General features: G+C 39.5%; 1 protein-coding gene across 1 annotated transcript; it reads right to left on the bottom strand.

Moving 5' to 3' along the window:
* Window positions 1-6: 6 nt before the first annotated feature.
* Window positions 7-26,825, bottom strand: LOC139214202 (titin homolog). The gene is made up of 45 exons (XM_070844969.1): window positions 26,728-26,825; window positions 24,549-24,601; window positions 23,510-23,536; window positions 23,300-23,368; window positions 22,704-22,748; window positions 22,002-22,079; window positions 21,677-21,736; window positions 21,506-21,556; window positions 21,359-21,415; window positions 20,503-20,580; window positions 20,173-20,223; window positions 19,144-19,248; window positions 18,717-18,788; window positions 18,558-18,626; window positions 18,087-18,155; window positions 17,925-17,987; window positions 17,669-17,740; window positions 17,452-17,514; window positions 17,276-17,347; window positions 16,388-16,456; window positions 15,954-16,028; window positions 14,661-14,717; window positions 14,419-14,475; window positions 13,341-13,406; window positions 13,179-13,250; window positions 12,244-12,303; window positions 12,066-12,131; window positions 11,914-11,979; window positions 11,530-11,598; window positions 11,369-11,440; window positions 10,905-10,970; window positions 10,448-10,516; window positions 10,283-10,354; window positions 10,126-10,197; window positions 9,888-9,935; window positions 8,667-8,723; window positions 8,477-8,536; window positions 7,975-8,046; window positions 6,313-6,357; window positions 5,896-5,961; window positions 5,181-5,255; window positions 4,341-4,380; window positions 4,119-4,170; window positions 2,860-3,274; window positions 7-2,551 (listed from the first exon to the last, which is right to left on the bottom strand). Exons 2-45 carry the CDS (start codon window positions 24,594-24,596, stop codon window positions 875-877), a joined length of 4,764 nt encoding a protein of 1,587 aa, XP_070701070.1. The 5' UTR covers window positions 24,597-24,601; window positions 26,728-26,825; the 3' UTR covers window positions 7-874.
* Between the last annotated feature and the right edge of the window lie 1,169 nt (window positions 26,826-27,994).

Below are 27,994 nucleotides of genomic sequence, written 5' to 3'. Positions count from 1 at the left end.
ACCAGCACCATAGAAAATAATACCTATTCCCATATAAAAACACATACATGGAACATATAGAAAAATAAGACAAAACAATGAATCAGTGAACATTATTCCAGAAACATTAAGTGGTGACAGGTTAAAGTGCACTGGGTGAAAATGTTCTGTCATTTTAAGAAAAACAAAAAATCTCATTATTTAAACGACCTAAATGTTAGTTATGATTATTCTACCATCCAGGTACATTTGACAGGGAAGGTTTTAGAACTACCTGAGATCATTTTCTCCTCAGCACGGTCACACTCACACTGGTCTGTTTAGTGTTTAGGGATATAAAACACACACAGTATGTGTCTGTATGAAAAGCACAACATGAACTTAAATGTTTAGTTTCACCCTGAAACACCAGAACCGCAGACAGTAACAGACACCGTGTCGAAATACACATGACAGAGTTTTAAATATATGTTTAAAAGGTTCATCTGCTGTACAAATGTCTTTATAAATGCTTTGCGAAAAAAAAACAGATCTTCAGCTTTGGGCTACAAAAACATGTTAAAACTACGACTGTAAGATGTGAACGTTGGGCGACTCCTAGTGGTCGTGTCCGATAAGATGAAGTGTCACAGAAGTCCGTAAATGCAGCTTATCGCCCCAACACACGAAAGCGTCACAATATCCATCCATCCGTTATCTATACCGCTTATCCTTAAGGGTCACAGAGGGGATGGAGCTGAATCCCAGATGACACTGGGTGAGACTGGTCACTGGCCAATCACTGATGATTAGAGGGTGTGCGTGTTAACATGACGTATGCACACTGACAGATTACGGTTTGCTGTGATTCCTCTCGTCCATTCTGGCTGTGGAGAAAAACCTTTGTAGTGTCAGACTAGATGTAGAGTCCGTCTTCCAGCAGCGCCTTAGACTGTGGTCGAGATCCTCTGTGGCTGGGTTTGTGCTCTCTGTCGCTTCCTTTCCTCTCTCTGTCCCTCCTCTGACTCTGTCCGTCCTCTTTCCTCTTCCCCCTCTCCTCCTCCCCCTCCTCACCTCCTGCTCTCTCAAACTTCCTCCTCGCGCTCTCGATCCTGCTCCCTCGTTTGTCCTCTCCTCTCTCCCTGCGGTCGGGGTGATGCTCCCTCCTCGATGCCGCTTCGTGACTTCGGTGCGACTCCGTCCTTGCGTCGCTTTTCCCGTGATCCTCCCTTTTCGCCCCCCTCTCCGTCTCCCTCTTAGATTCTCCCCCTTCTCTGCTTTTTGCCATCTCGGCTCTCCAGTCCCTCCTTCCTCTCTCCTCCTCTGTCCTCCTCCAGCTCTCCGCCCTGTCACTTTGTCTGCTGCTGCCTCTTTCCTTATCTGCGTCTTTCCTGTCATGCTTGCTCCCTCTTTCACTCCTGTGGGGTCTCTCATTGTCGCTCCTGCTGCTGTGCCTCCTCGTACTCCCACTTTCCCCCTTGTTCTCTCCATTTGTCACAGTCTCATCCTCTCTGCTGCTCTTGCTCCTTTTGCTTTCTCTCTCCGTCTTGACTCTCTCAGAATTTGCTTTCCCGCTCAGGTCCTCTCGTTTTGACTTGCCTGATCTGTCCCTCATTTCCTCCGGCTCTTTTCCTTTTTTATCTTTCTCCTTCTCGTCTGTCTTTCTATTTGCACCGCTGTCTTCTTTTGCCTCGTCTTGCTGGCTCTCATATTTTTCTTTTGCAGCTGTAATTCGGTTCTCGGTTTCTTTGTCCCTCTTCCTTCCTTTCTGAGATTGTTCTTTTAAAACTTCCTCTTTGGCTGCTTTGACAGTCTCAGCTTTCAGCTCTTTTTCCTCATCAGAAAGCTTCTCTAACTTTGGCTCAAACTTGCTCTCTCCCTCACCCTTTCCCTTCTTACTTTCCTTCTTTCCCTCCGTCTTTGCATTCTTTTCTCCCGTTTCCTCCTCCTTCTTTGTTTCCTCAGGCTCTCCTTTTTCCTTCATGCCCTTCTCCTCCTTTTTCTCCTTCTTGCCTCTCAAATTTTCATCCATCTCTTTACTTTTCTTCTGCTCCTCCTCCACCTTCTTGTCTAGTTTCTCCTCCATGAGGTCCAGCTCCTGCTCCAGCTCAGCCAGCTTCTTCGGATCGGACTCAAAATCTTCCTCCACCTCCACCTCCACCTCTTCGATCTCCTCGTACTCCTCCACCTCGATGCCGTCCATCGTCTTCTGCAGCTGCGTCTTCACTTTGTTCAGTTCCAGGAGGCCGTCTTGGAGTTCTTTACATACGTCCCTGATCTTGGTGGCGAACTTAGTTTTGGCACCCTTGCGAAGCTCGTGGGAATCTTTGGCGAGGAAGAAGACATCCAGGGCCAGGAAGAGGGCCGACATGACCCCTGTGGTGACGCTGATGGCCTGGGCGGCTTTGGCGGCGCCGCCTGCAGCGCCTAAAACCTGCACAGTGCTGATGAGCTTATCGGTGTTGATCATCAGGGCTTTTCCGGCCCGGCCGCCCTCCTTCATCACATGCTTGAGGTTGTGGTTCAGAGCCTTTTTGGCAGCACTCTCAGAGTATTTCTCAAAGTCCCACTCCTGCAGGGTGTCCATACCTGCCTACAAGACGCACAGAGACAAAAAACAGAGTAAGAACTTTGTCAGAAAGGAGAGACCTTTTTCATTTAATAAATTTACAGGGTACTACTAAGGATGAAGGTTTTCCTGCGAATTGAAATTTATTTTCTATAACAAAACTGGGGATAACATAATATCTATTCTAATATTCAAACATTATTCTGGTCTAGTTACTTTGTCCAGGTCTAGTGGAGACATAGTGATGCTGTATCCAGCAGTAATGAGACAGACGCTAAAGTCTGTGTGAGATTAAGCTAAATTTCTAAAACTCAGATCAGACATTTCCTCACCTGCACGAACTCCAAACACTCCCTGATGTCTTTGATCTCCTCCTGGTAGCCCTGAATCATCTTCTCCAGCTTCTTGCGGTCCATGTTGGAGTGGACAGTATCGGTGATATTGGCCGTTGCGGAGGTGATGCTGCCCGCCGTCGCCACACCGATCCCCACCGCCGTGACAATGATAGAGGCGCCAAAAGTGAAAGGCGCCAGGATGAGCCCCGTGATCGTTGCCACGCTGCCTGCGACACTCGCCACCCCTCCGCCCACAGCGGCGCTCACCGTTTTCTTGTGGAACTGATCTGCGGCGTCGGCCAACGCCAAAAGCTCCAGGAGGCGATGCTGTAAGGACGCCCCCCGCTGGTTGAAAAGACGCACAAACAGACGGGCGGCCATGTAGACTCGATCAGCAGCCTGCTCCATGGCCCTGAGAGACGGACGAGAGCTGTAAAGGCTCTAAACTCACAACATGGTGTATTTGTTGAGTTTAAAGTTAGATGCCTGTAGGACTAAGCAGGATAAACAGCAGAGGATGGATGAACGGATGCATTAACCAATTAAGCGGAGACACTACAGGCAAAAACATTGTTTTTTTTCATGCCATGGTCACTGGACACTGACATTTTGGGCTCCTTTGCTTCCATAATGTGTCTTTCTCCTAAATTCATATCTTTTATGGGGGGATTGTTTATCATAGCCTGATTTCTAGAACATTGTATTCTTAAAAACACGGCCAAAGTTGTTTTTAAGGTTGTTGAAAGCATTTTCTGGTTTATGATTTATGAAAAAGATTTCCAAAAACTCTGTGTGGCTCTCACATGTCAACAAAATGAAACACAAATTTTGAATCTGCTTTATCTAATGTTCAGATGTCTGCTCCACTGTACCAGAAATATATGCAAATTAGTGCCTCTTTTGCATATTTAAACACAAAGTTTCAGAAAACATTTAATACAAAAAATGGGGATGTTCCATTTTTAAAAATTTTACCCTTTATTTACTTGTACTGCCCTCAAAATGATCAATTAATTTAATAATGAGCCTCTTAGCTATTGTAGCTAGAAGTGTCTGCTACAATCTAATATCATAATACTTTTATAAACTATATTTAATACCCTCTAACGGCTTTTTTTAGGAAAATGAATTCATTGCTTTAAAGACCTTTCAAGGCATGCACATAATCTTGACAAGGAAACAGAAAAAAATGCCAAAATAATGTATTCTGGGTACATTTAAATGAAAAGAGATAAAAGAAAAGAGTGTATGCGTACATTTCTTCATCCTCCTCCTGGAAATTAGATGTCTCGTTCCACTCAGTCCAACCTGAACACAGAAATAATATAATTAGTACATGCAGAGAATACAGGAAACTTTTTTATGACCTTTCCATTAAAAGAAAGATGAATTTTGTGTGTGTAAATAAAAATAAATCCATATTTTCTGAGGTGCAGAGGCACAACAAACAAATCCAACGCACACACACACACACAAACCTTTGACTGTTTTCCACCACTCCATCAACTCGTCATTTTCCTGAAAACAGAGAGAAAAGACTTAAGAGAACAGCCTTAGCTCTTTATATGCAGTAAAACATTCAAACACACGATCATCAAGGGTCCTTTCACACCTAATTGAATTGAATTCACACAACAGGATTGTAGCCCTGATTTTCCACTCGCCAAGAGTTTAAAGCTCCCAGGTCAGAGGAAAATCTGCATTTGCAAATTAGCTACACGTGAACTTTTCCAAGAATCAGAGAGCTCGCAGAAGCTCAACAGATATCAGACAGGATAAATATCTGGTTGTGTCGGTGGCGGACTACAGCCAATGAGAACAGACACGGGTTGGAGGGGAGTGGAGGCATCCAGAAGGACGTATGGTAGAGCACCAGAGCTTCAGCCAGAAACCACATGCAACTCGACAACAACTGCTACAAGACAGCTCTGCAGACCTCTGGGGCCCAGAAAGGGTGGAAAATGTAGTTCTTGTTTTCATGTGTTTACATGATAAAACATAGTTTGGAGACCAAACAGATTATCTGGGACTTTTCCTGATGAAAGACCTTGTGATGTGAAAGGTGCGTAGTGTGACAAGTAGAGTGATGTGATGACCTTGAAAGCCATGTGGTCTGACAAAGTGCGCTAAAGCCATCGACTGTATAAAAGAAGAGGATGTAGCTTCGGGGTCTGAACAGTGAAGTCGATGCTGAAGAGCCTTAAACCTGCATTCTTTCTAATGTCCAGCAGGGGGCAACTCCACTGGCTCCACAAACTAGTGGCCGTTGCAGTGGCCCCACGTTTACTTCTTATATTCAGTCTCTGCCTAAAACACACCTCCTGAGATTCAAGACAGTTTTGTTCAGTAGGAAAAGCTGCCATCTCCACAGACTGGACCTCTACTGTGCTTTCCTGCAAAAAAAAAAAAAAAAAAAAAAAATCAGTCATTCACTATTGACACGACTCTGTTCTCACATCAAACACAGCTAACTGCTAACTTGCTAAAGACTGCAGATTATGTCAGACTACCTATAATATTACTAAAAATACGCATAATACTATAAAGATGCATAGTTATCATCATACTGTTTTATGCAGATTCTCACTAGTCACGTGTCTAATTACATGATAAACCTGATATGTTTGTAAAGCTTCAAAATCACTAAACAGCATTTCTAACATTTTCATTTTCATGTCAGTTATGCTCTAACAATATGGAGCTAAATGCAATTTTATATTTCTATTTCTATACATTTCTATTTTTGTGTACGGTAATAAACTTTTCACAAGTGTGTTTATGAATCTCCAAATTCTCTTGTTCCAGTTTTATTCATATCGCAGATTTTATTGTGTAAATCTAAGACTGACTTTTCCTCTTCAATTCATCTTAAGGCAGCAGGATGGACTGAGTAAAAGTTCATAAATGACAACAAGATAATACTGAACAGATATTTAGTTAAGATTCGGCCTGATTAGAGTCATAGATTGGACTTCTGTGAACCCCACCAACATGCTTTTTTCTGTTTTTTCTTTATAATATCATCGTGCAAACCTGTGCTGAGCTCAGCTCCTGCAGCTCAACAGTCTCTTCAATAAGAGGCATCTTGTCGTCTGAACTCTGTGGAGGAAAAAAAGAACAATTATTGTCATTAACTCAGTGCAGGCGTTTCATTCAAATGAATGAAACCAATAAACAAGTAACAGAAATATGAATTAAAAACAGGACCAGGTACATTTGTACAGATAGAATATGTGTAGCTGCAGCATAAAAATACCCAGGACGACTTCTAATAACCTCTGGGACTGATCCTCAGGTATCACAGTATTCACAGGTAAACTTTACATGAAGCTTTTTACAAGCCTTTCAATCAGTCAAAAATAAAAATGGGAAAGTGTTCAGCATGTTGATGTCCTAATCTGTGCCAGGTTTCAGATCTCTCTAGAACAACTACAGGAGATCACTACTTACCTTGGGCATCCTGGGAAGAGTCTGTTTGACTCGGAACGACACAACCTGAGAAACCAAACAAGAAAAGACATTTAGGTTCAGCTCCTGTCACTATGACGGTGTCACTACTGTCAAAAATATAATTTGATACCACGCACTGTGTGGCTGCGAGTCAGCAAATAAGAGACCTTATTATTACATGCTCTTAAATTCTGTTCTGTTTGTTCTGTTAGTTATTTATTTATTGAATGCTGTCACCCTGGTCTAAAATCCACTCTAAGTGTGAACTTTTTAATCTTTGCCCCATCAGTTCAGAGTTGAAGTTGAATGTCTCTTATCCTGTTGTGGTTCAGCTCCTGTTGTTGATGGATTATAAGAATCCATGCAGTGAACACATCACGTATGTGGACCACTTGTGGAGCAGATGTGCCACGGACAGTTTTTTAGGTTTTTTTACTGTTTGTGTGTGTGTGTTACCCCTGCGGACCACGTGGAGTCTGTCTGAATGGCAGAATACAGATACAAGGAACACTAAATTACGTGTAGGAAAGATTAACGTTTAATAGTTGTCCAAAAGCGGTGATCATCAGTCCAAACCACACAAATAGACTGACTGGATTCATTCTGACAACAGACTGCTGATATCGCCTAATTTCTCTCTGGCAGTAAGACAGTTGCGGTGATCAATATCATTAAGGAAAAGCATATTTTTTTCACATCAATAAACATATTTGGAAAAATGTTCCTTTCCAGTTATTAGGGCCCGAGCACCAGGCGGTGCGAGGACCCTATTGAAATTCGTGGATGAAAAACATGCAAGTGACAAAATGGGTTATTTCAACCAGAATTATAATGTAATATTTCCTACTGCAGCATTAAAAATCAGCTTGTGTTGTGTTCAGGTGTGTGATCAGGATGTACGCATGTGTCATGTGATGCGGCCCATCTTCTGCTCTTAGTATGCGACGGTGTGAAGCGAAGAGGTGTCACGTTGTCACATGGGTCAGAGTCTCCCTGCAGGAACCTCCAGCTGGTTTCCTCATGACAGAACCAACTAATCCTGCAGTCACACTGAAGCTTTCCTCGTTTCACTGCAGCTCAGTCAGACATTAAAGTGGAACTTTAAAAAAAAAATAAAAAATTGGTCCAGTTTGCCTCAGTCGACTGCCAACTGCACCTGATCACAGTAGGTCCACTAAAAGTGCTTGTTTGATCCACTGACAGGCTCAGAGTGTTATTCTAAGTGTGTGACAGCATCATGGAAAGGATCCCTACAGAGAGAGACCTGGAGGATCCTTTTGGTTTAACCACAAACAGCTGTTATATCTGATTGAGTCAGCTGTAGAAGAGAAGCACTGATGTTCCAGCAACAGGACGGAGCCGCCGCACGCCACGACGTGCACGGAGGTGCGAGGGCCCTCCAACGCTGCTTGCAGCTTTAATTGTCTTTAAATCTGATGTCTATTCTTATGACAAAATTGGCCTTAAACTAAACTGGGGTATTAAAAACTCTTAAAAAGCCTTAAACTTAACTTGCTGATTCATGTTGGCACCCTGTATACAGAGACATCTGATGATATACAGACGACCTTGTGGTCTAGTTGTTGAAAGACACTTTGGTTCTCACTCCTGCGGTTTCCTGCCACGTCTCTGGATGCTTCTTTAAAGTGAACAACAACTCACCCGTCTTTTTCTCTTGATGGTTCTCCTGCGTCTCAGCCCGCCTCCCTCTGGTGCCTGCATGTCCTCATTTTCCTGTGAATGAAGACAGAGACTTAGCTGCTGGGATACCTGCCTAACAACTGCACAGGATATAGGGGTCGTCTACCTGGCTTGAAACCTTAATTCTTCATATGCATGCCTATTATAGCACTACACATTTGGTTTTTTCAGTTTTCAAAATGTCAAATCTGTGTTGGAGACAGAAAGCAAAACTGCCAAATATAATAACATGCTAATCAAATAATTGAACATATTTATGTATTCAGATATGTATTTATTTAGTCTTCAGTTGCTTCACTGTTAACACTTCTAGATAGAAAATTATTCAAAAAACACATTCCTGATTAGCCCTACTTCACTCTACAACTGCTGTAGGTCTATTTTTCTAACTATAACTGACAATACAACTTAAACGTGTGTTGGTAAATACATTTCATGCTTTTCAGTGCTGATAAAATTGTACCTGATGTTCAGCTGTTTTGGGCGTCCTCCTGAAAATCCCACCAAATCCTCCTTTTTTATCCTGTTAAAGAGATAAAACATTACCCATTCATATACACAAAAAAGGTGAAAATACGATGATACAGATAATCTAAAAAGAATATGAAAAAGATACGAAAAACTCAAACAGAATAATAGTCTACAAGACTTACCTTTGTGGTGGCTTCAAGAAGATTCTCGTTACTAGTCGACCATTTACCAAGACCATCCTTTGAAATTTAAAAGAAAGTTAATTCTTGTTTTATTTTAGTGTTATGAGTTATTATCACTGAAACCTTTGGGTGAGGTTATTGTCCTTAAAGTCTAAAGTCTGAGGGTTAAAAATCCACTTAGATGTTTAAAAGTAAAAACTGCAAATAGTGGAATTTAAAATGTAATTTAAATGTTTGCTGGAGAGAATCCAGAGAAAGAAGACAGCTTGGCTTGGCTTAAATATTGCAAAATTTCACTAGACATTGGTGTGCAGAGGGTTGTGGCTGTAATGTTTCTACCCCTTTGTTGCCCCTCCTCCTTCCTACCAGCTGTGGGTGGTTAAGATTAGGAGCCTGGTGGAAACAGACGAGGCTACACAGCGCTCAGGCTGCATGTGTGCTGAGTCTTTAATGTACTCGAGCTGTTGTTTACCGGAATCAGTCATTTTGACTCCGACTTGTCGTTTGAACGGTTTTAAAATCTAGACTGACTTTTTCCACTTTTTAAGGAAAGCTTGTTTTTTGTTGTTTGGTGGCTGATGTAAGTAAATTACTTTTGAGTTTGTTAATGAATTCCTAATTTGGTTTGACACAGTTGCTTCTTTTTCCTGGGTTAATTTTTATTGTTACTCCACTTACTCTGAACGGAGTCAAATATCCCTTCCTATCCTGTTCCCTATCCCAGAACATCCTTTCTTTAGTAGATATAAACTGGAAGGCTAAAGCTGGAGTCTTGCAGTAGCTAGTGCGTTTGACCGCGCATGTCCCTGCCGGGGACCCGTAGCAGAGAAGAGATCTCAGACTGTCCGCCCTGTACGTCAATCAAGTCGCAAACGCGATTCATTACATACGTTCCTTCATTCATTTTCTAAACCGCTTAGTCCTACTTAGGGATGACAGATGATGGACTAAAATCTATTTTTTTTAATGTCACGCAATCTACCCGCACTGCCTTCGCGATCGACCGGTCGATCGCCATCGACGTATTGGGCACCCCTGTTCTAGAGGATAAAACAAAAGCCTTTGTTTCTCCAGATGGGATGTTTTTGGTCATCAACCTTGGCTTTGTGTTCTGAATGTGCTCAAAAACATTAAACATTTTTGCTGGCAGAAAAATACACATGAAAATACACTACAGCACTGTAGTGTTGGAAGCATGGTCAAACTTTGAGTAGCTCTCACCTCTGTGAGGCTGTCATAGCTGGTGGACAGCTGCTTTGTGAGTGGATCCTGGAGAACAAAAAGGAACCTTAACATTTTGTGGGCAGTAATATTTGTGTTAACTTACAAAACGTTATTTCACAATATGATTAGCTTGCAAATGTAAATCAGGGCTTTTACAGACAACTGAATTACTGGTAGCCATACAAATTACCACAAAAACAAAATAAAACAACATTAAATTAGATTATTTGGTTACCTGAGTGGCAATGGAGCGCGGCGCTGGTTTGGGAGACTTTTTGAAGATCCCTGCCAGACCTCCAGTCTTCTCCTGAAACATGAGAAACGTTCACATAAGAGTTAATAATCAATAATCAACAGCAGAGAGAGACTGTGGTCGTTGGACAGCATCATACCTTTGACGTGGTTGCTTCTAACAGATTTTCACAACTGACAGATAACTTCTTATCGTTGTCTGTGTTTAATTCCTGAACACACACAACAGAAAATAAAACAAATACAAAGAACAGGACAGTGGTGTGATACTCTGCAAACTTTGTGTGAACGGCTCATTACTGCACCTCATCTGTTGTACTCCCCTCTGCTGGTTTATGAGTCTTCTTAAACATGCCACCAAAAATACTTTTCTCCTGAAAAACATTAAACACAGACATAATCTGTACAAGTGAAACTACACCAGGCGACTCTTTAATGTGTTAGAATCAAGAGTAAAATAAAAACAGGTCTAGCATGTTGAAATTTTATAGATTTTTCGGTAAAGGATGAATAAAAAAAAAAACTAAACGAAGTAAGTAATATTATAAAATGTAACATTATTTTAATGTTCTTAAAGAACCAGCAAACATTTATTAATATTTCATAGTGCTGACGATCCAATTTTTGGATGAAAAACACCATTTAAACAACACAGTACCTTAGTGCTGCTGTTTTCAAACAGACTGTCATTACTAAGGAGAATTACTGTCACGTGCCTCCCCAAGGTGCCTTAAACCTGCAGCGAGCGCTGCCCACACTGACCTCGTCAAACAGGTTCTCGACGCTGGCTGATCTTTTGAAGATGCCAGCCAGGCCTCCTTTTTTCTCCTAAAACACAGACATTTGTTATTCATCGAAAATAAAAAAGAAAACATTCAGAAACAAAAGTAAAACTCCACAGTGTATTTATGGCATGTTGAAATTATAATGATGATTAATGGAAACACCTCAGGAAATAAACAAAGGTGTTGGTTAGTTTAATGTCGTTCATTAAACATTTTGCTTGTTTTTATTCATTTGTCTTGTGTGATGCACTTCATATCTATTATTCTTTATTATTCTTATTACGTGCAGATTTAAATAAAGCCAAATGCAGGAGGAACAAAGACAGGACAAACACAAAGATATCATCAGATAACACAATGTGATCCCTGTGATCAGGTTTCAGTTCATGTTGACATGAGGACAGCGGCCACAGTGAGACAGACAAAGAAAGACTGAGGTACCTTTGGGATGGTGGCGTCAGACAGATTCTCACAGCTACCAGATAATCGATTTTCACTGCTCACCACAAGCTCCTGAATTCAAACCACAAAACAGTAGATAAACATTTGCTCCGTCCTCCATAATTTAATTTAATTTTATCAGTTTAATCAAATGACAGCACCTTGTCCACTGCAGCGCCATCTGCTGGTATCTGCGGCTTCTTAAACATGTTGCTGAAAATATTTTTCTCCTGGAAAAAAATTTGGTATCAGAAAAAGCTGTTTCGAGATATTTAAAAGGGATAGTATGGATTTTTTAAAGTGGGGTTGTAGGACATACTTCCATAGGCTGTGTATAACCTAGAGCAGATTCCATTGACAAAAACAGTAATTTTACCTTTTAAACGACACTGATTAAGGTCTATCACTACCTTGATCAGTTAGTTTGTTTGTGTTACTCTGCATCATCACTGTAATACACTGATGAGTGATAAGTACCTCATACAACCCCACTTCAAAAAAATTCAAACTCTTCGTTTAAGTTTTTGTTGTGCTACACTGCTCACCTTAGCGTTATTATTCTCAGACAAGTCGTCGTTGCTGGCCAACAGCTCTTTCTGAGCTTCTCTGTCCTGAAACAGAAAACTGATGTTATATAAAACAGGTGAAATTGTATAGAGGCACAGAAACAGTGCACATCCAGAAAACACTCACTCACCGGTGAGTCTGTCCTTTCTCCAGACGCTTTAGTCTTTTTGAGGAGTCCGCTGAACAACCCTTTCTCCTGATGGACACAAGAAACAGAATAGAAAAGCATTTGGGGATTAAAAAATATTTATCAAACTGCTGTTTTTTGTTGAAAAGCCATTTATCATCTTGGATTTTGACTCACTGACCGGTTTGTTCTCAGATAAACTCTCGTTACTGGATGAAAGCTTGTTGTCGGGAGACTGGACCTGTAAAATGCGATTAGGTGGTAACAAGTCAATATTAGCTGGGAATATTAAAATAAAGTTGATAAATGTTTCTAGTAATGTGAGTGATATTTCTATTTTACAATGGAACAAATGATAAATAATAAAATATTAATGTGGGTAAGTTTTCAATTTATAAACACAATGTAATAGACTATCATGGGATATACTGAATTTGATTTAGATTTTCAACTGACCACTTTATTCATAATTTTCCTCTGGATTTGCATAGAAATCTGGAAACAAGCTTCTGATGTCTTGCTACAAACCGATAATGAGGATTTACAGTTTAAATGTTATCATAAAGGACTTCTAAGCATCGCTCAAATGCTGAGAATAAAAATACATTTTACTCTACCAGGCAGCCCCTCATCTTATTTTGACTGACTTGCAGTGCCTCCCAGCAACACCACGTGTATTATTTGTTTATTTGTTAATGGGATATATGGGACTTGTCTGTTGATAAAAAGAATGACATGATATCACAAAGTGTGACTTATATAAATAGAAGTTACAACTTATACTTCATCTGAACATGGTACTTTTGTACTTGATGTATCTGAGCTTAATATTTATGAGATTACTTTTATTTTTTACTTTTTAGTCCATCTTGTAATTGTTATCAGTGACATTATGCTACTGTAATATTTTGTTTTGTTTCATTATTTATTTATTCATTCATTTTTTTGTTGGGAAGGGGCGGAGAGAGGGCACAATCATTTCCATTTGCATTGTATTTGTATGTTTCTCTATTCCTTACGTTCCTTCAACTTAAATATTATTTTTTAAAAAAAAGGTAGAAATACAAGGGTAAAGAGTTATATTTCATAGAAACAGATCGATAATTATATTTTTACCTCCTCGTGTTGAGCAGCTTCTGCTTGTTTGGGAGCCTTCTTGAACATTCCACTAAATATTCCTCCTTTTTCCTACAACATGCACATTCAGGAGATGAGGGCTCTCTCTTTAAGTTATTCAGGAATGTTTCTAAATGTAAATGCATTAAAAAAAAACCCAACCTTGGTGCTGTTCTCATACAGAGCTTCTCTGCTGCCTGAGAGCTTGTCGTCTTCTGACTGCCTCTCCTGAGAAAAGATAAAAACACTCAGAACTACACAGGCTACAGACGAGGTGGTAGGAATGACGCTGAATCTCTATTAGCTGATAATCAAGCAGCAACCTAGATCATCTATTTACAGCTTGTAAGTGTTGGAAAAGGCACAGCAGAGTAGTGATGCCCGGATTGGCCTTGACAAGATCCAAATCCACATGCATGCATAAATCATCCACCTGCCACCCACCCAAATCTATTGTTTAGTCTGATTTATTGAGAAAAGGGACATTTCCAACACTATTGGTCCCTGTAGGCTATATTGCCTTTTAAATTATGTGGAGCAGCATGAGCTTTTCATTTAATTTCTTTGTTGTGAGTTATATTGATGCATTTACTTTTAAGATTACACAAAATGCTTTCAGTAATTGTCATGTCCAATATTGTGAAACACTAAAGCAGTAAAACTAGAAACTCTTGTAAAAGACTTGACAGGACAGACAAAAATCTCAGGAGAAGCAGAATCATGAATCTTGTCGGCATGTCTGGAGATTTAAATAATCCTTGACACTGCTGTGCTTCGAGCTTAAATGTGCACAAATCTCTCTTAATGGAGAGACACACATATCGTTTCTGCTGTGATCACTGATGATAATTTCCCCATTAATGATGTATTATTTCACCCATCCACACCCCATCCGCTGTCAAGCAGAATGTTAATATTTCTGATTTTGTGGCATAAGTAGCATCTGTTCTTTTGTGTTTTCTATCTTTCCATCAGAGATTTCCATCACAAGGAGTATAATATATCTCATAATCATCTCCAAATACAAACAACGCACCATATTATTGAGTGAGAGGGAGGGGAAAGAGATTTACATTCTCTAAAAATAACTTTAAGCTGAAATACATACAAAACATTACAGCCTGCTGGGTCTAACGTCATGTGTCATTTTGTGTGCCAAAATTCAAATGGAGAGAAAACGACACCCCACAAACCAGCGTTGTGACAGCTGGAAACCACATTTGTGTTTGAGAAGCTGTACCTCTCCAGGTGTTTTGGGAGTCTTTTTGAGGAGTCCACTGAACAAACTGCCCTGCTCCTACAGAGAAACAGAAAAAAAATGTTCAAGCAAACTGACGACTTGTTTCCTTTAATTTCAGAATTAGGAAGGTTCCACCTATGAAGATGTAGATATTTCAGCTCATGCTTGTTTTGTTATGTTAGTCATGGTGACTCATGTAGTTTCAGTGGGGAGGAACTGTCACATCTATCATGAAGGCTCACCTTGTTCAGGCTGTCAGTGCTGGCAGAGAGCTCGCGGCTGTGTAACATCTCTGCTCCCTGAACATGACAAAAATGTTACTCAACCTGTGCAAGAAGGCTGAACATGAACACTGGCACTGAAACCAGTCACTGAAACACAGCAGGTTAACCCTTCAGAGTCTGGGGTAAAACGGCGTTTTTTACTACATTTCATTTTACCTTTGTGTTTCCCATTAAAACTGCTTAGCTTGCCTTTCTTTGTGTCTTTCTTTTCAGCACAACCTCACCTATGTGATTCTACAAGTATTTATTTATTTTGACATAATATATGGACACACTGTATGTAAAAGTGCAAAAGAAACACAAAATCCGAGTAGGAACTAGTTGGATCTTTGGAGGAGTGGGGGTCTGCGCGGACACCTCCTCTCTTTCGTCTTCACGCGCAGCATCCACTTCATCCTCTGAAAGGAGTCTTCCTCAGAATCAGAACGTTCTTCCCCAGATTCAGCATCTTCTAACTCGTAGAAGAGCTGTAGTGCGCGACTTCGGCTCTTCATAAATTTAGTCTTAATAGGCCGATTGACAAAATTCAAACACTTGTAAAAAGTTTGAAGTGTCCGCTTTCCAACAGTCTTTGAATTGAGCACCTGCGTGCTTGTGTCACAGCTTTACGTTTTCAAACGTGCGACATGTGACTTTGACGCCGTGTGGCGGTCCTAGACTCCGAAGGGTTAAAGAAAGGAGTAAGAGGAATGTGTGTACATGTGCTGCATAATGTGATTACTCTACAATCTGCATTTACAAGCAGCTGGTCGGTTATTTAGATTTCCCAACAAAACACCTAACATATATTTTCATTAAAATCTATCAAATGGTGCATTAAAAAAACCTATTTAGGGAATTTCTTTGTAGAACATTTGGAGAGAAGACCCACTGTTGCAAGAAAGCAAACAGATTTATTTGGGACTATTTTCAACAGATTTATACAGTAAAGAAATGATGAAGTCCTTGACTGGATGATGGACAGATAGAAGCTACACGAACAAACCACACACCACAGAAAAACAAAAAGAAATAAATGCCAAACACAAGCACTAACATTGGAGTAAAAAAGTATGCTATTATCTAAGTTGAAGATAAAAGTGAAAAGGTCCTGTATTATGCAAAATGCATTTTTTAATGGGGCATTTAAATAGATGTACTTCAGAGTCCAGTAAGACTTCAGCAGCCTTAGCGTCCACTGATGTCTATACTAAGACAAAGTGACAAAGATTCAAGGCATGAAAAGTGACATTAGGTGTGTAAATGTTTTACCTCTTCCAGTCGTGGGGCTTCTGAAAGTTTGGGAGATTTCTTGAACATGCCACTGAAAATACTTCCTTTCTCCAGCTACATAAAAAAACAACTCACAGTCAGAACCTCTTCTTTGTGTGTTTGAGGTAATGGTTGATTTGTGAGAATGCTTTGTGCCCACTAAAAGTTCTCAATGAATTTGCAAGATGGGGTAAAAAAAGGGGCAAGAGAAGGGGCAGGATTATGTTACTTTTTTTTTTCTTTGCTGAAGGCATTATGATTGTCTTGGGAGCCTCTAGGGTGGGTCTTTAGCTTTTTTCCTGACCCAGATCTATATTCTATTTCATTTTTTCCATCAAAGCTTATTTACATCACAGATTGGGCTCAACTTGCACTTTTCAAAATAAATATAAGATTCAGCCCCTTCTTCATCCCAGTAATTGCGGGTTCCTTACTTTAGTGGTGTTGTTCTCAGGCAGAGTGTCATTACTGTCTGATGGGTCCAACTGCAGTGACTGTTTATCCTGAAACAAAGATGAAATAAATGAAAACCTCTGCCAGATTCACACAGTTCATCACAAGTTTCATTCTATTTGGTGGAGCAGGTATGGTTTTTCAAAGGTTCAAGAACATTGTACAGCATGTGGGCTAAAGCTGGATCAACACGTTACTCAGCAGCTAACTAATGTTATATTACAGTATATCCAGTGTTAAATGATATGCTGTAATACCCAGGAAGAAGAAGTGTAAAACAGACCACAACAAAGCACTTATTCAAACTCTCTTCCTCCGGTTAAAAATGACAGGAACAAAATAATGATTGTGTTAAAATGTTATGAATCTTTTTATTCAGGCCTGCATTAACAATAAACTGTGATACATTGAGTTTCTAGTCGAGGAACAAAGCTTCAGTGCTTCAAATGAGGAGTTGGGTTGTGTCTCAATCACTCAATTCAATCATTCAATATTCACTTCACATTATATGGAGACTTCTGTGTAGAGTACTAACAGTTTGTCGCATGGCAAAATCTAAGGAAAAAAAACCCAATTTTGGACATGATACACATTAAGTGACCAGACAGGGTTTCAGTCTGTTGTTAAAAAAATGATGCTGAGAGACAAACTAGGAAACAGATCTGTTGACTTTTAATTTTGTTAGTCACTTGGCCACTTTCTTTCCTCCTCAGAATAAAGTTTACTCTCTGATATTTGATCCTCTATGTTCACCTGAATTCACTTTTTCTTATAGGCTAAAAACATAGATGTCTGAAAGTCTGTGACAGGCTGCCGCACATTTTCAGCTATGATTAGAGCGTCCAAAGTATGTGTAAAAAAGTTCTCACCTGCTCAGGTATTCCCTCTGCAGGAATCTTTGGAGACTTTCGGAGGATCCCGCTGAAAAACCCTCCTTTCTCCTGGTGACATCAGACAAATGAATTCACACAATGAGAGACTATCACATAATGATAATGATTGTGATGCAGTTAAATCCTTGACAGGTGAAAACTTCTGATCTCACCTTTGAGTTTTCAGACAGATTGTCATTACTGCCTGACAGACTACCTTGTAGAGAGTGTTGGTCCTAAAACACAAAGTAAACTAGCTCAGTATCATCATCAGCCCACTGGATTAAACTTATCATATGACCTGTATGGTGTTGTTTGCATAGTTACATAATGAATTAAGCTACTCCTGTTGTAACACATAAATCTGTCATGTTTTAGTGGCTACATCACCTCGTCAGTTTGAGCAGCTTCTGTTGGTTTCGGAGACTTCCTGAACATCCCGCTGAATATCCCTCCTTTCTCCTGAAAGAGGCACAAGAATAGCAGGCACATGCTCAGTTATGGAAGGTGTGTTTTGGTGAAGGTTAGGTCAGTGAGGGGCCCAATTGCAGGATAATCTACTAGTCTGTGTGTACACTGTAATTAAAGATGTTAGACTTAATCTGTGCTATCACAGCAGCAGGTTCTATGACACAAAGCTGCTCACCTTGTTTTTTTCAGACAGACTGTCAGTGCTGGCAGACAGCTCGCTAGAAGCACTCAGATTCTCCTGAAACACCAACATGATATAATTTTAAAAACTCACACAAAAAGAGAGACACATTAACTTTTAACTTTTTTGGATTTTCAAGCCATTTTTGTCACTCACCTGTGCAGGTGTCTCATCTGTTGTTTTATGGGGTTTTTTAAGGATGCCAGAGAAGAAGCCTCCCTTTTCCTGTAAAGAAATGTGCGGTGCAACATGTAATGATGAACACTTTTCTTTTTTTAAATTATATGTTTGTGATAATACGAATACGGAAACACAAAACAGATTCCCGGCCAACTTTAAGGACGGTGCACAAAACATCTCAGAAGTGGATGCATCTGTTCACAGTCCACTAAAAATGTGGCTGAATTTTTAAGTACAACATCTGTACGGTGAGATTAAGCTTCACAAGTGCAGGATAGAAAAAAAATTGACTTGAAGCAGGTTGGAGATCCTTTGATGATGTGATTAAGCACTGATTGATGTTACTGCTATGTGAGACAGGCGACTAATAGTCATTAAAAACATTTTACATGTGGATCGGTCATTAGATTGAAGTACACCTTCTAAAGCTACTAAAACAAGACGCACGTGAGATCGTTCAGAACTTTTCTCTTCTGCTCCTTCTGTATCTTCAGGATCGCTGTCTGCTTTCCTGACCTGGTAAGGAAGAAAACAACTCGTAAGAGGCAACATGAGACACAAAGTGAACATTTATGATCAGAAAATGAGAAGAGGCGTTGACGTTACCGCCACTGAAGGAGACGGCATCGTCTCTTTGGGAGTTTTACGGAACATTCCAGAAAACAGAGATCCTATGTCCTGAACGAAAGGTGGAGAAAAAAATAAAATGTGAACATCTAATGACAAGCTTCCTTTAAGTTAGCTGGCATTTGAAGTCTACACAAAAGTCTACTAAAAACACAGAATAATGTTTCAATGTAGAGTTTTTCTTTGTTCATTAAAAAGAAAAGAAAAGTGTGCTTGCTGGTTTTCATTTGACAGCTTTTAAAGTAATCTTATTTTGCAAAGAATACATTTACTTTTTGAATATTCCGTTTTCAATCACTTATTTAGCACACAGCAGTGATTGAATCATGATGTTGTTTGGAAAAGGCAGACCTGGTTTGTTAACATGAGCAGAGGCAGTCAGGAGTTATTGTTGTTAATCTCTTACCTGTTTGGACTCTGGATTCTTTTCCCGCTTGTTTTTTTCTGCAGATTGTTCCTTTTCTGAGTCTGCGTCCTCTGTTCTGGGGTCGGGACTCGGCTCTCTGCTGGCCTTAGAGGAGAGTCAACAGCCTTCAGCACAATATGATCATCCTGAATTCTTTCTTTTTTTAATTGATCCAACCAGACAGGAGAAGAAAGAACCCAGGCTGGACACAACCCAGAGATGCTCAGCATCTAAACCCCAAAACCAAGAAGGTCCCTGATAGTCAGACTAGCTATTTGGGATTTAGATTTTTCCCTTAAAAAAATGTGAAAAACATACAAAGCAGTAAGAAAGTTGAGTCTGACAAATTACAGTGCAGAATGAATTAAATGAATGAAAGTTGAGTCAAGTTTGGGGGCAACCAGTGCAGCCACAGACTTCTTTACTTTAATGGAACAATCAGAAAAAAAATAAAAATAAATCAAAATATGTATCATAATAAAGGATTCATCCAGGAGACATCTTTTTACCACAGACAGACAGCATGTTTTAATCATAGACTGTATATAAGAAGTGGATGTAGCCACTGTGAGGTCACCCATTGGTTTGTTTGGTTTTAACGGTGTCATCATCTTGGTCTTTTGGAGCCAGAAGTGATGAAGGTCGCCCCTGATTGGTTATATACAAGGTAGTCTTGTCCTACAGCATACCCTGCTTTATGGTCTATTTTACTCTAAATGGGACCATAGCTTACTAAACAAAACTGTACTGCATTGCAACCTGCAGACTTGCCCCGTTGGCCATCAGAAAAAAAACAGATGTTTAAAACATTTCCGCATATGCGTCCCTTTTCAGACCCGGAAGCTACATCCATTTCTTTCATGCAGTCGATGGTTTTAATGCTGTTACCACCACCATTGACACCACCACCACCACCACCACACAAGCAGTAATACTTCGATGTAAAACGTCACTAGAAGACAGTGTGAAATAAAATAAACCCTGCAGCCAACACAGGCGGAAAACACCCAATCAGACGGTGTTTCATACCTTTGGTGACGACTTGAAATGTAACCCTTTCCTAACTCCCTTGAGAGCAGCCTGTCAATCATAGTCACGTATCACAAGCAAGCTGATAACATCAACAGTGAAACACACACAAATATTTACTTATGTTACTTATGAGGACAATACAGTCTTATGTTCATTTCCTGGAGACTTCCCCTGACCCTCTAACCCTAACCTTAACTGCTGACCTAAAAATCAGGTGTTTCCCAGCTTTTGGCCCCAACTGGACAAGCCGTCCCCAGTTAACTGGTCTATAGTCTGACATGTATCCCTGAGAGGAGCCAGAACACACACACACACACTCTAACACACCGGTTTGCTGCCAGGAGCCTGTTTGGCTGGGATATCATCAGCTTTTTCCTCATTGTCACAGTCGTCAGTCAAGTAACTCTGAGGAGGACAAAAAAAAAACATCAGACAAATGCTCATCAACTGCTGGCATACTGCCGTGCTGAGGACATTTTATATTTTTATATATAATCATATTTATCCCATTGTACATGTGTGTTCTTGTATTTGATAAATATAAAAGTTTTATCTGATGGCAATGCGTATTCTCTGAACAATTAACAACATCCAGTGACTCATGAGCAGCAGCTTATACATGCTGACACACACCTACTGTAGGTCTAAACACACACTAAACGTGCCATGCGTGTACACACCCACCCACCCACACACACACACACTCTCACCTGCTGACATAACTGTCAGCTGTTTATTAGAGCTGCAATAATTAATAGATTTTCATCTATGAAATTAATCAGCAACTATTTTGACAATTGATTTGAGTAATTTAAGAAATAAGCCTAAATCCAACTAAGCCTTTATGAATGAATGAATGAATATTCTTTATTTACACGGTACTTCTAAGAGCAGAGCCATCTCTAAGACGCAACGCACGCACTAAAGAAGGCACTGTTGTCAAAGTAACAGGTCTGTGTCACATGAGGACAATGTAGGCTTTGCCTCACTGTTACACTGATATTTCACAGTTCAAATTGTCCTATGATGCTTTTGTATTATTTACCATTGATCAAATATGCATACTGACGTCAGATGATATCATGCCCTGCATGATAATAATAATCATATAATGATATTTGAAGGATTGTGTGTCCACTTTGGAAATGACAGAGCAGAGAGGAGCTGCAGAAGCATTGCTTACAGTGAACGAAGGCGTTTTCTCTTTTTGGCTCCGCTGAAACATTCCAGACAGTCTTGTCTGAGAGCCCAACAACACAGCAAGTGTCAATATAGATTGTATAGGGATATATACTGTTTATAAATCCGGTTTGTAAAACAGGTCAACTACCTGTCTGAAGTCTGCTTCATCTTTGGGAACTTCAGCAACTTCTCTGGAGCTCTGATGAGGTAGAGGAAGGACATTGACTCTTATTTGACTCTGTAAGCAAGAGGGAAGACGACAGCTGGCTGTGTGTGTGTGTGTGTGTGTGTGTGTGTGTGTGTGTGTGTGTGTGTGTACCTGTGTGTCCTCAGCCTGTGCCAACCTGCGTTGGCTGTATCTGGTTGTAACGTTCAGTTCCTACACATACACACAGACAGACAAAAAGTCCAGGGAGGAACAATAACAAAAGATATTCTGAACGGCAATATGAAACCTTGTGTAGCTCTGGGCGATTCTTTACTGTAAACTGTTCTCACACTGGACATGAAACGAACCCACATGTGCACACAACATTCAATTATCCATTCCATGCACAGCTTCAAACATGTGAAACATTTCATGTCCAGAGGTTGAATTCTGCACCGAGTGATATTTTATATTGTCATATTTGGGTGTATTGTACCTTTTCTGTGGGTCTGGTTGGAACCACAGGAGTTCCAAACAGTTTCTCTTTTGTCTCTTGTATCAAGTTCCCATTAGCCTGACACACATGGAGAAAGGTGATAAAACACCTGAATGGTATCAGACTATTTGGACAATAATGATAGATTAAAATAAGAGCGAATCTGTTGCATGAGACGTGAGGCTACAAAACAAGACTGATAAGCCTGTGGTCTTGACACAGTGTAATACTCGGTGTGATGTCAGCCGAGACTCTGTGGGTTATGACGTGCAACAAAGGTCCCTGGCTGGAATTAAAATAGCTCTTTCATAGAAGCATCTTATATGTCTCAAACATGAGGCCAACACATGCCCAGCTATTTTGGTTTTTAAATTTTAAAATGTCTGGCTGTCGTTCTTTCTTTCTCACTGGCTCAACCTGAAGAGTGTCACATCTTCAATCATCCTGAAGGGGTTTGTTTTGCAATAATGGCCGTTGCTCAATGTAAGATATCCCGCTTACTGTATGGCTTTGTACTTAAGAAATCAACAATCTGCCACAATATACTGAATTAGAAACGATTTCATTGACTCAAAATCTATTTATTGCTCCCGCTATCAAAACAGCATCCATATCAACGGTCTGCTATACAGAAAAACAGACACGTAATAGAACATAACTAATGGCAACTAAAAGAAAAACATTGACATAAACAGTAAATACCTCGTTGTTTGCTCTTTTCATCCGGTATTGTGTCTGACTCAGTTCCTGCAGAGAAAACACAAAAATCTTTCAGATTCAGATTAATGATGTAAAATATAATATTTTGATGTATATTTTCAGAACTTTATCCATTCCTGGACGTAAACTTACAAGCTAACCTGCAGAGAAAGAATATAAAGTAGTTAAAATGACCTATACCAGCACCTATGTTAACATGATGAACACATTAATGCATCAATTCTTGTGATCCAGTAATATAATGTATAGGGTGCATAATGAGTACTTTTCATTTTGGTAATTTAAGTATTTTTTGATGTCTGCACTTCTGTACTTTTACTTAACTAAACATTTGAATACACAGCTTTTACTTGAAACAGAGTATTTCTACTTTTAATTACATAAAAGATCTGAGTGCTTCTATCACTGCTAATAACAGACGCCAGCTTGTATCAATATTCTGTATATGTAAAAATGACCAAACTATGTGGATTTGATGGATTATCCTCCAGTTTTTCTCCTCCAGGTCAATCATCAGGGTATAGTTTAATGTTCTGTACACATAAATAAACAATGAATAAAGTTCATGGTGGACTCACAGCGTCTGTGGGTCGTTGCGGCACCAGAGGAGTTGGTTTGTCCAGTTTCTCTGGGATATTTCTTTTTATCTGTAAAGACAGTTTACTCAAGTATGCAGCTTTGCTTTGACATCATGAAGTCATACTTAAAAAACACCTGCCGATGTCACGGCTCCCACATTTCACCAAACACATCATTAACTCCGCAAACCAAAGGTTTGAGTTCATTACCTCTGCAGGTTTTGGGGGAGGCTTCGGCTGTGAAAAGAGAGCATGTGACATTATGAGACTGTCTGGTCATGTGTGCGTGCATCTGTCTGTCTGCATCTAATCTCTCAAGCTACTGAACCAATCAGCCTGATGCTTTTTAGTGCACATGAATGCCTCCGTGCTGAAAAACCTCTCAAGGTTGCAGGGATTCACAATTTTTGAGAAACCTATTTTATTGACTATTTTATATCGTCTTAGACTGAAGCAGTTTTTGACGACTTGTGGCCTCTACCAGTCGGTTAAGAGGACTGAGGAGCCAGTAGTCAGACATAACTGAGCAAAAGGCATTCGGCTCAGCTAACAACAAACCTTACCAAGTCTGTTGCAGGCCATATTTTGGCCTTGACTAAAGGCACATACGATAGGAGAAAGATAAATCCCTGTTTCTGTCATCTGTGCCACCATCGTGACTGTAAAGGAGCTGTTGTTAACAGCTGTTGTGTTGAAGGTAGTGTTTTCCTGTAGCGGTTAGTTTAGGTTTAGGTTTGGCGTAACACATCACTGAAGGTCGGATGGTTCTATCTGAGGTTTCTTCCCGTTTAAGGGGAGTTTTTCCTCGCCATTTTCGCCTGATGTGGGGATTCTTGAATCCTTAATTTTGAATTCTTGAATAGTTGGGTCTATTTTAATTGAAGAGTTTGGTCTTGTGTCTTGAAATTACATTTGTTACGAATCGGCGCTGTATAAATAAAGATTGATTGATTGATTGATTGAATATTTGCACTCTGCCGAGTACAGTTTTGTAGTTCTATACTGCACAAGAGTGTTTTCCACCCATGGTCCTGGGGGCCCACTGCCCTACATATTATTTACATGATCAGCTGCACAAGCCTGACAGTGAGCGATTGATTTGATTCAGATGTGTTTGAGCAGGGAAACATCTAAAACATGCAGACCAGTGGATAAAGGAAACACAGCTGTAAAGAATCAGTGCTGAGGAGTAGTCAGAGCGTGGTGTGCATTAGATTAGGGTTTTAATGCGGACTGTAAAAGTTCTCACCGGCTTTGGTTTCTTTTTTACTTCTGGCTTTAACATACACGCCTCCATCCTGCCTGTAAGAGTGACAAAAAGATGGTGGTTTGTGATCGGAGCATCTCCATTTTGAATGGCTGTTTGAATGTAAACTAGATCAGACGGAAGTAAGAGACAAACTTCCACTAGCTCTTCACAGCATACCTGTTGACATGCAAGAACAGGAAAAGGTGTACTCAACACAACAATGATAACATCTACCTTTAATTACAACTTGCAAAGCTCGCAGGTCTTGAACATCTTCATGAACCAACCAATATGACGTGAACACAGCATAAAATCAGCGAGCTTTCTTTCCACAGATTCACCACAGATTCAAAAGTTAATGCTACAGTGATATTATATCATGAAAGTAGGGCATTTAAGTAGAAGCATGCAATGGTCATTTCTTCATCTTAAACAATTTATTGAAAGAAAATCTAACAACAGTGGTGGGTATACCACAACAAAAAATTTCAGTGTCTCAATAAATTGGGATGTGGCCAAAGGACGTCCACTCCTCTCCTTTCTGTGACTCTTCCAGTCTCTGTATCACTGTTCCAACCTCCTGATGACACTCTGTGACCCTCTAAGCTCAGTGAACACCTCCGTCTGAGGACTTCCTGTTTGAAGCCTCCAGTGTTGAGGTGCTGCTGATCAACTGTTAGGTGTCGTCTTGGTCTCATGATGTCAGAATGTGAACAGCACGATGAGGAGGACTGTTTAAATACCAATTCTAACTGAAGCAGGAAATGTATTGGTGGATTCATGGATCAAACCTGTTGTGAATGTTGCTGTTAAGCTTCTTGTTAGAGAACAGCAACTTGTGCAAAAAGTACTGAAACACTGAACAGTTGGACATGTGCACTCAAAGGTTTAGAGAAGGTCACATTAAGTTCACCTGGAAAGGTTAGAATGCATTTTAGGTTCATCCTGAAATTTCACCTGAAAGCTGAATATCCCTAACTTTATGTGAGTAGTGTATGTACTCTTTTCTGTCAATTTCACCATTTTACAGGTAGAGAGAACATGCTTACTTTTACCCTTTGTTAGTCAGAAAAAACTACTTCAGTAGGTCTGAGTCACTCAATTTATCTCAATGTTTTGTGGGTAATTTGTGGCCCTCTTTTTATTGTCTCTTTACTCTGACTCAAGTGAGCAAAGTATTAAAAACTAAAAACACCACTTATCAGTGGTGGAAGAAGCATTCAGATCCTTAACTTCATTAAAAGAAGAAACACCACTACAGATTTAACTAAACTGAACTTATTTTGTTAGTTTAATAATTAGAAAATTATTTTAGTCTTCTGTCACAGTAAAATGAATATTTGGCATTTGAACTACTGTAGATATAAGAAATACTCATTTTGGATTTCACAATTTGTTTTTGCTCAATTTTCAGTATTTTGACTGCTTTTATTGACATTAAATGATCATTTAACCCAGAAAATAACTTTAAACTTTATAGCCATTTTAACATAGCTGATAGTACTTTGGGTTGCTACTTACAGTCCTAAATACTACAAACAAATACAGTAAAAGTACTGCATTCAAAAGTACTCCTGTATCAGCAGGATAATCCACTTTGCATCATTACTTTAGATTAGATTCCTTTATTGTCATTGTAAATAAATACAACGAAATTTAAAGCACATAAACCCATAAAAAGTATAAAAGATATAAAATCAATAAATACTAAGTTTAGTTTACTTGCAAAATCCTAACCTGTGCAGTAACTATTACCACCACAGTGAAAAGTTATGAATGATAATGAGGCACAGAAACAAATACAACTCTTGAGTACAACAATAGCTTGTGTACTATTTATCCAAGCTAACATAGCCTTTAATTCTTTTACAACTAGAAAAGTCTACTAATTAAAATAGCGTTAGATATTACTACAGGAGGAAATACATGTTACAGTCCCAGTGGTCACTTTCTGTGTGAACCATTTGGAGAACTACCACACTAAAACACACACATTTCCTAAAACTGAAATCAGCTCTGAGTTTCTGAAAATTAGCATAAAGCTACAAGCTGAAAACTATTAGCTGACAAGAGCTAGCAAACAGTTTGTAGTGCAACAGTCATCCAAACGGACATTAAAGCATCAAATACAAACGTTTACAACCGTAAAACTGAACCACGGTGACAGACTTTCACCTACCGAGAAGATTTGAAGGTGATTCAGAGAAACTTCAGCTCCACTTTGAGTCAAAAATCACCAAAAGAAAAGGTTAAAGTGACGGCGCTCACTGTCACCACATTCCCAGGACATTTTAAAACTTCACCACACCCGCAGCCTCAACAACATCTGCACCCGTGAGGCGTTCAGGAGCACCAACGAAGCTCCCAAATCTCAGCAGTCTCCAAAGTCTCATCAGCCTCAAGAGATTTGCTGTATTTATTTATTTATTTATTTATTTTGGGGGGGTCATACACGCTATTTATTTACCTCACAGTGAAATATAAAAATAAATAAAAATGGCTTCTAATTATATCATAGTACAGGACTGCACGATCATGCATTGCCACGTTATTTTCATTTAGAATCTGTATTATGTACACTGAGCACCTTTGACACACATTCATTTTTAGGTAAATTAAGCTATATTTTATTTTATTGTTTGGTGAGATTATAGATGCATGTATTTGCATGCAGCTTTTGTTAAGACAGCATAAAAATGGTTTTCAGTATTTTAAATAAATGTACATATATCAGTTTTTTACAAGAGGTTTTAGAAATTGTATATATATTCAGCATAATAATAATAATAATAATAATGATTAATAATAATTCACCATCTTAGTTTCAGTAGCAAATAACAGGTATCATATTGGCGCTGGTATTAAAATATTTTTTATATTTAGTGTCAACGTCCTGTTTAATCTAAGAATATATCAAAGTACACAACCATTTTCAATGTAACTTTGAAGACAAAGCAAATGCAAGACAGTCATGAAATGTAAAGACACATAAATGCAGACTAAAGCAGTGCATTATTATCTATGTAGCCTAAATAAATTGTAAAACAATAATATTCACATCTGATTCAGCATCAGCTGTTAAAGCAGCTCCCGTCCTATCCATCATTGACTACTCATGTAATCTCTACCTGCCCACCTCTTGATGTTTCTCAAGAGTATTAACCTCCACCGTGGGTAATATAAGTATTTCTGACACCACCCAATGGCAACATCATGTACAGGTAGAACAAAGCATCGTAAACAAACCCAAACACACCCTGAAAGCTTCACAGTGGAGTCACCTCTTACATAATAAACAGACCTCCTTTACACATAAAACAACTCAGTCAACAATTCTCCACATTGTAAATGTCCGAAACATGAAAGGCAGCATCAGGGCTCAAACATCTCACCTGGCAGTTAGAAGGGAGATCTGAGGGCTTTGTCTCCTTCCTGACTCTGTGGAC

The sequence above is a fragment of the Pempheris klunzingeri genome, chromosome 15 (assembly GCF_042242105.1).
Source record: "Pempheris klunzingeri isolate RE-2024b chromosome 15, fPemKlu1.hap1, whole genome shotgun sequence".
NCBI lineage: Eukaryota > Metazoa > Chordata > Actinopteri > Acropomatiformes > Pempheridae > Pempheris > Pempheris klunzingeri.
This window is presented reverse-complemented; position numbering and strand designations above follow the sequence as displayed.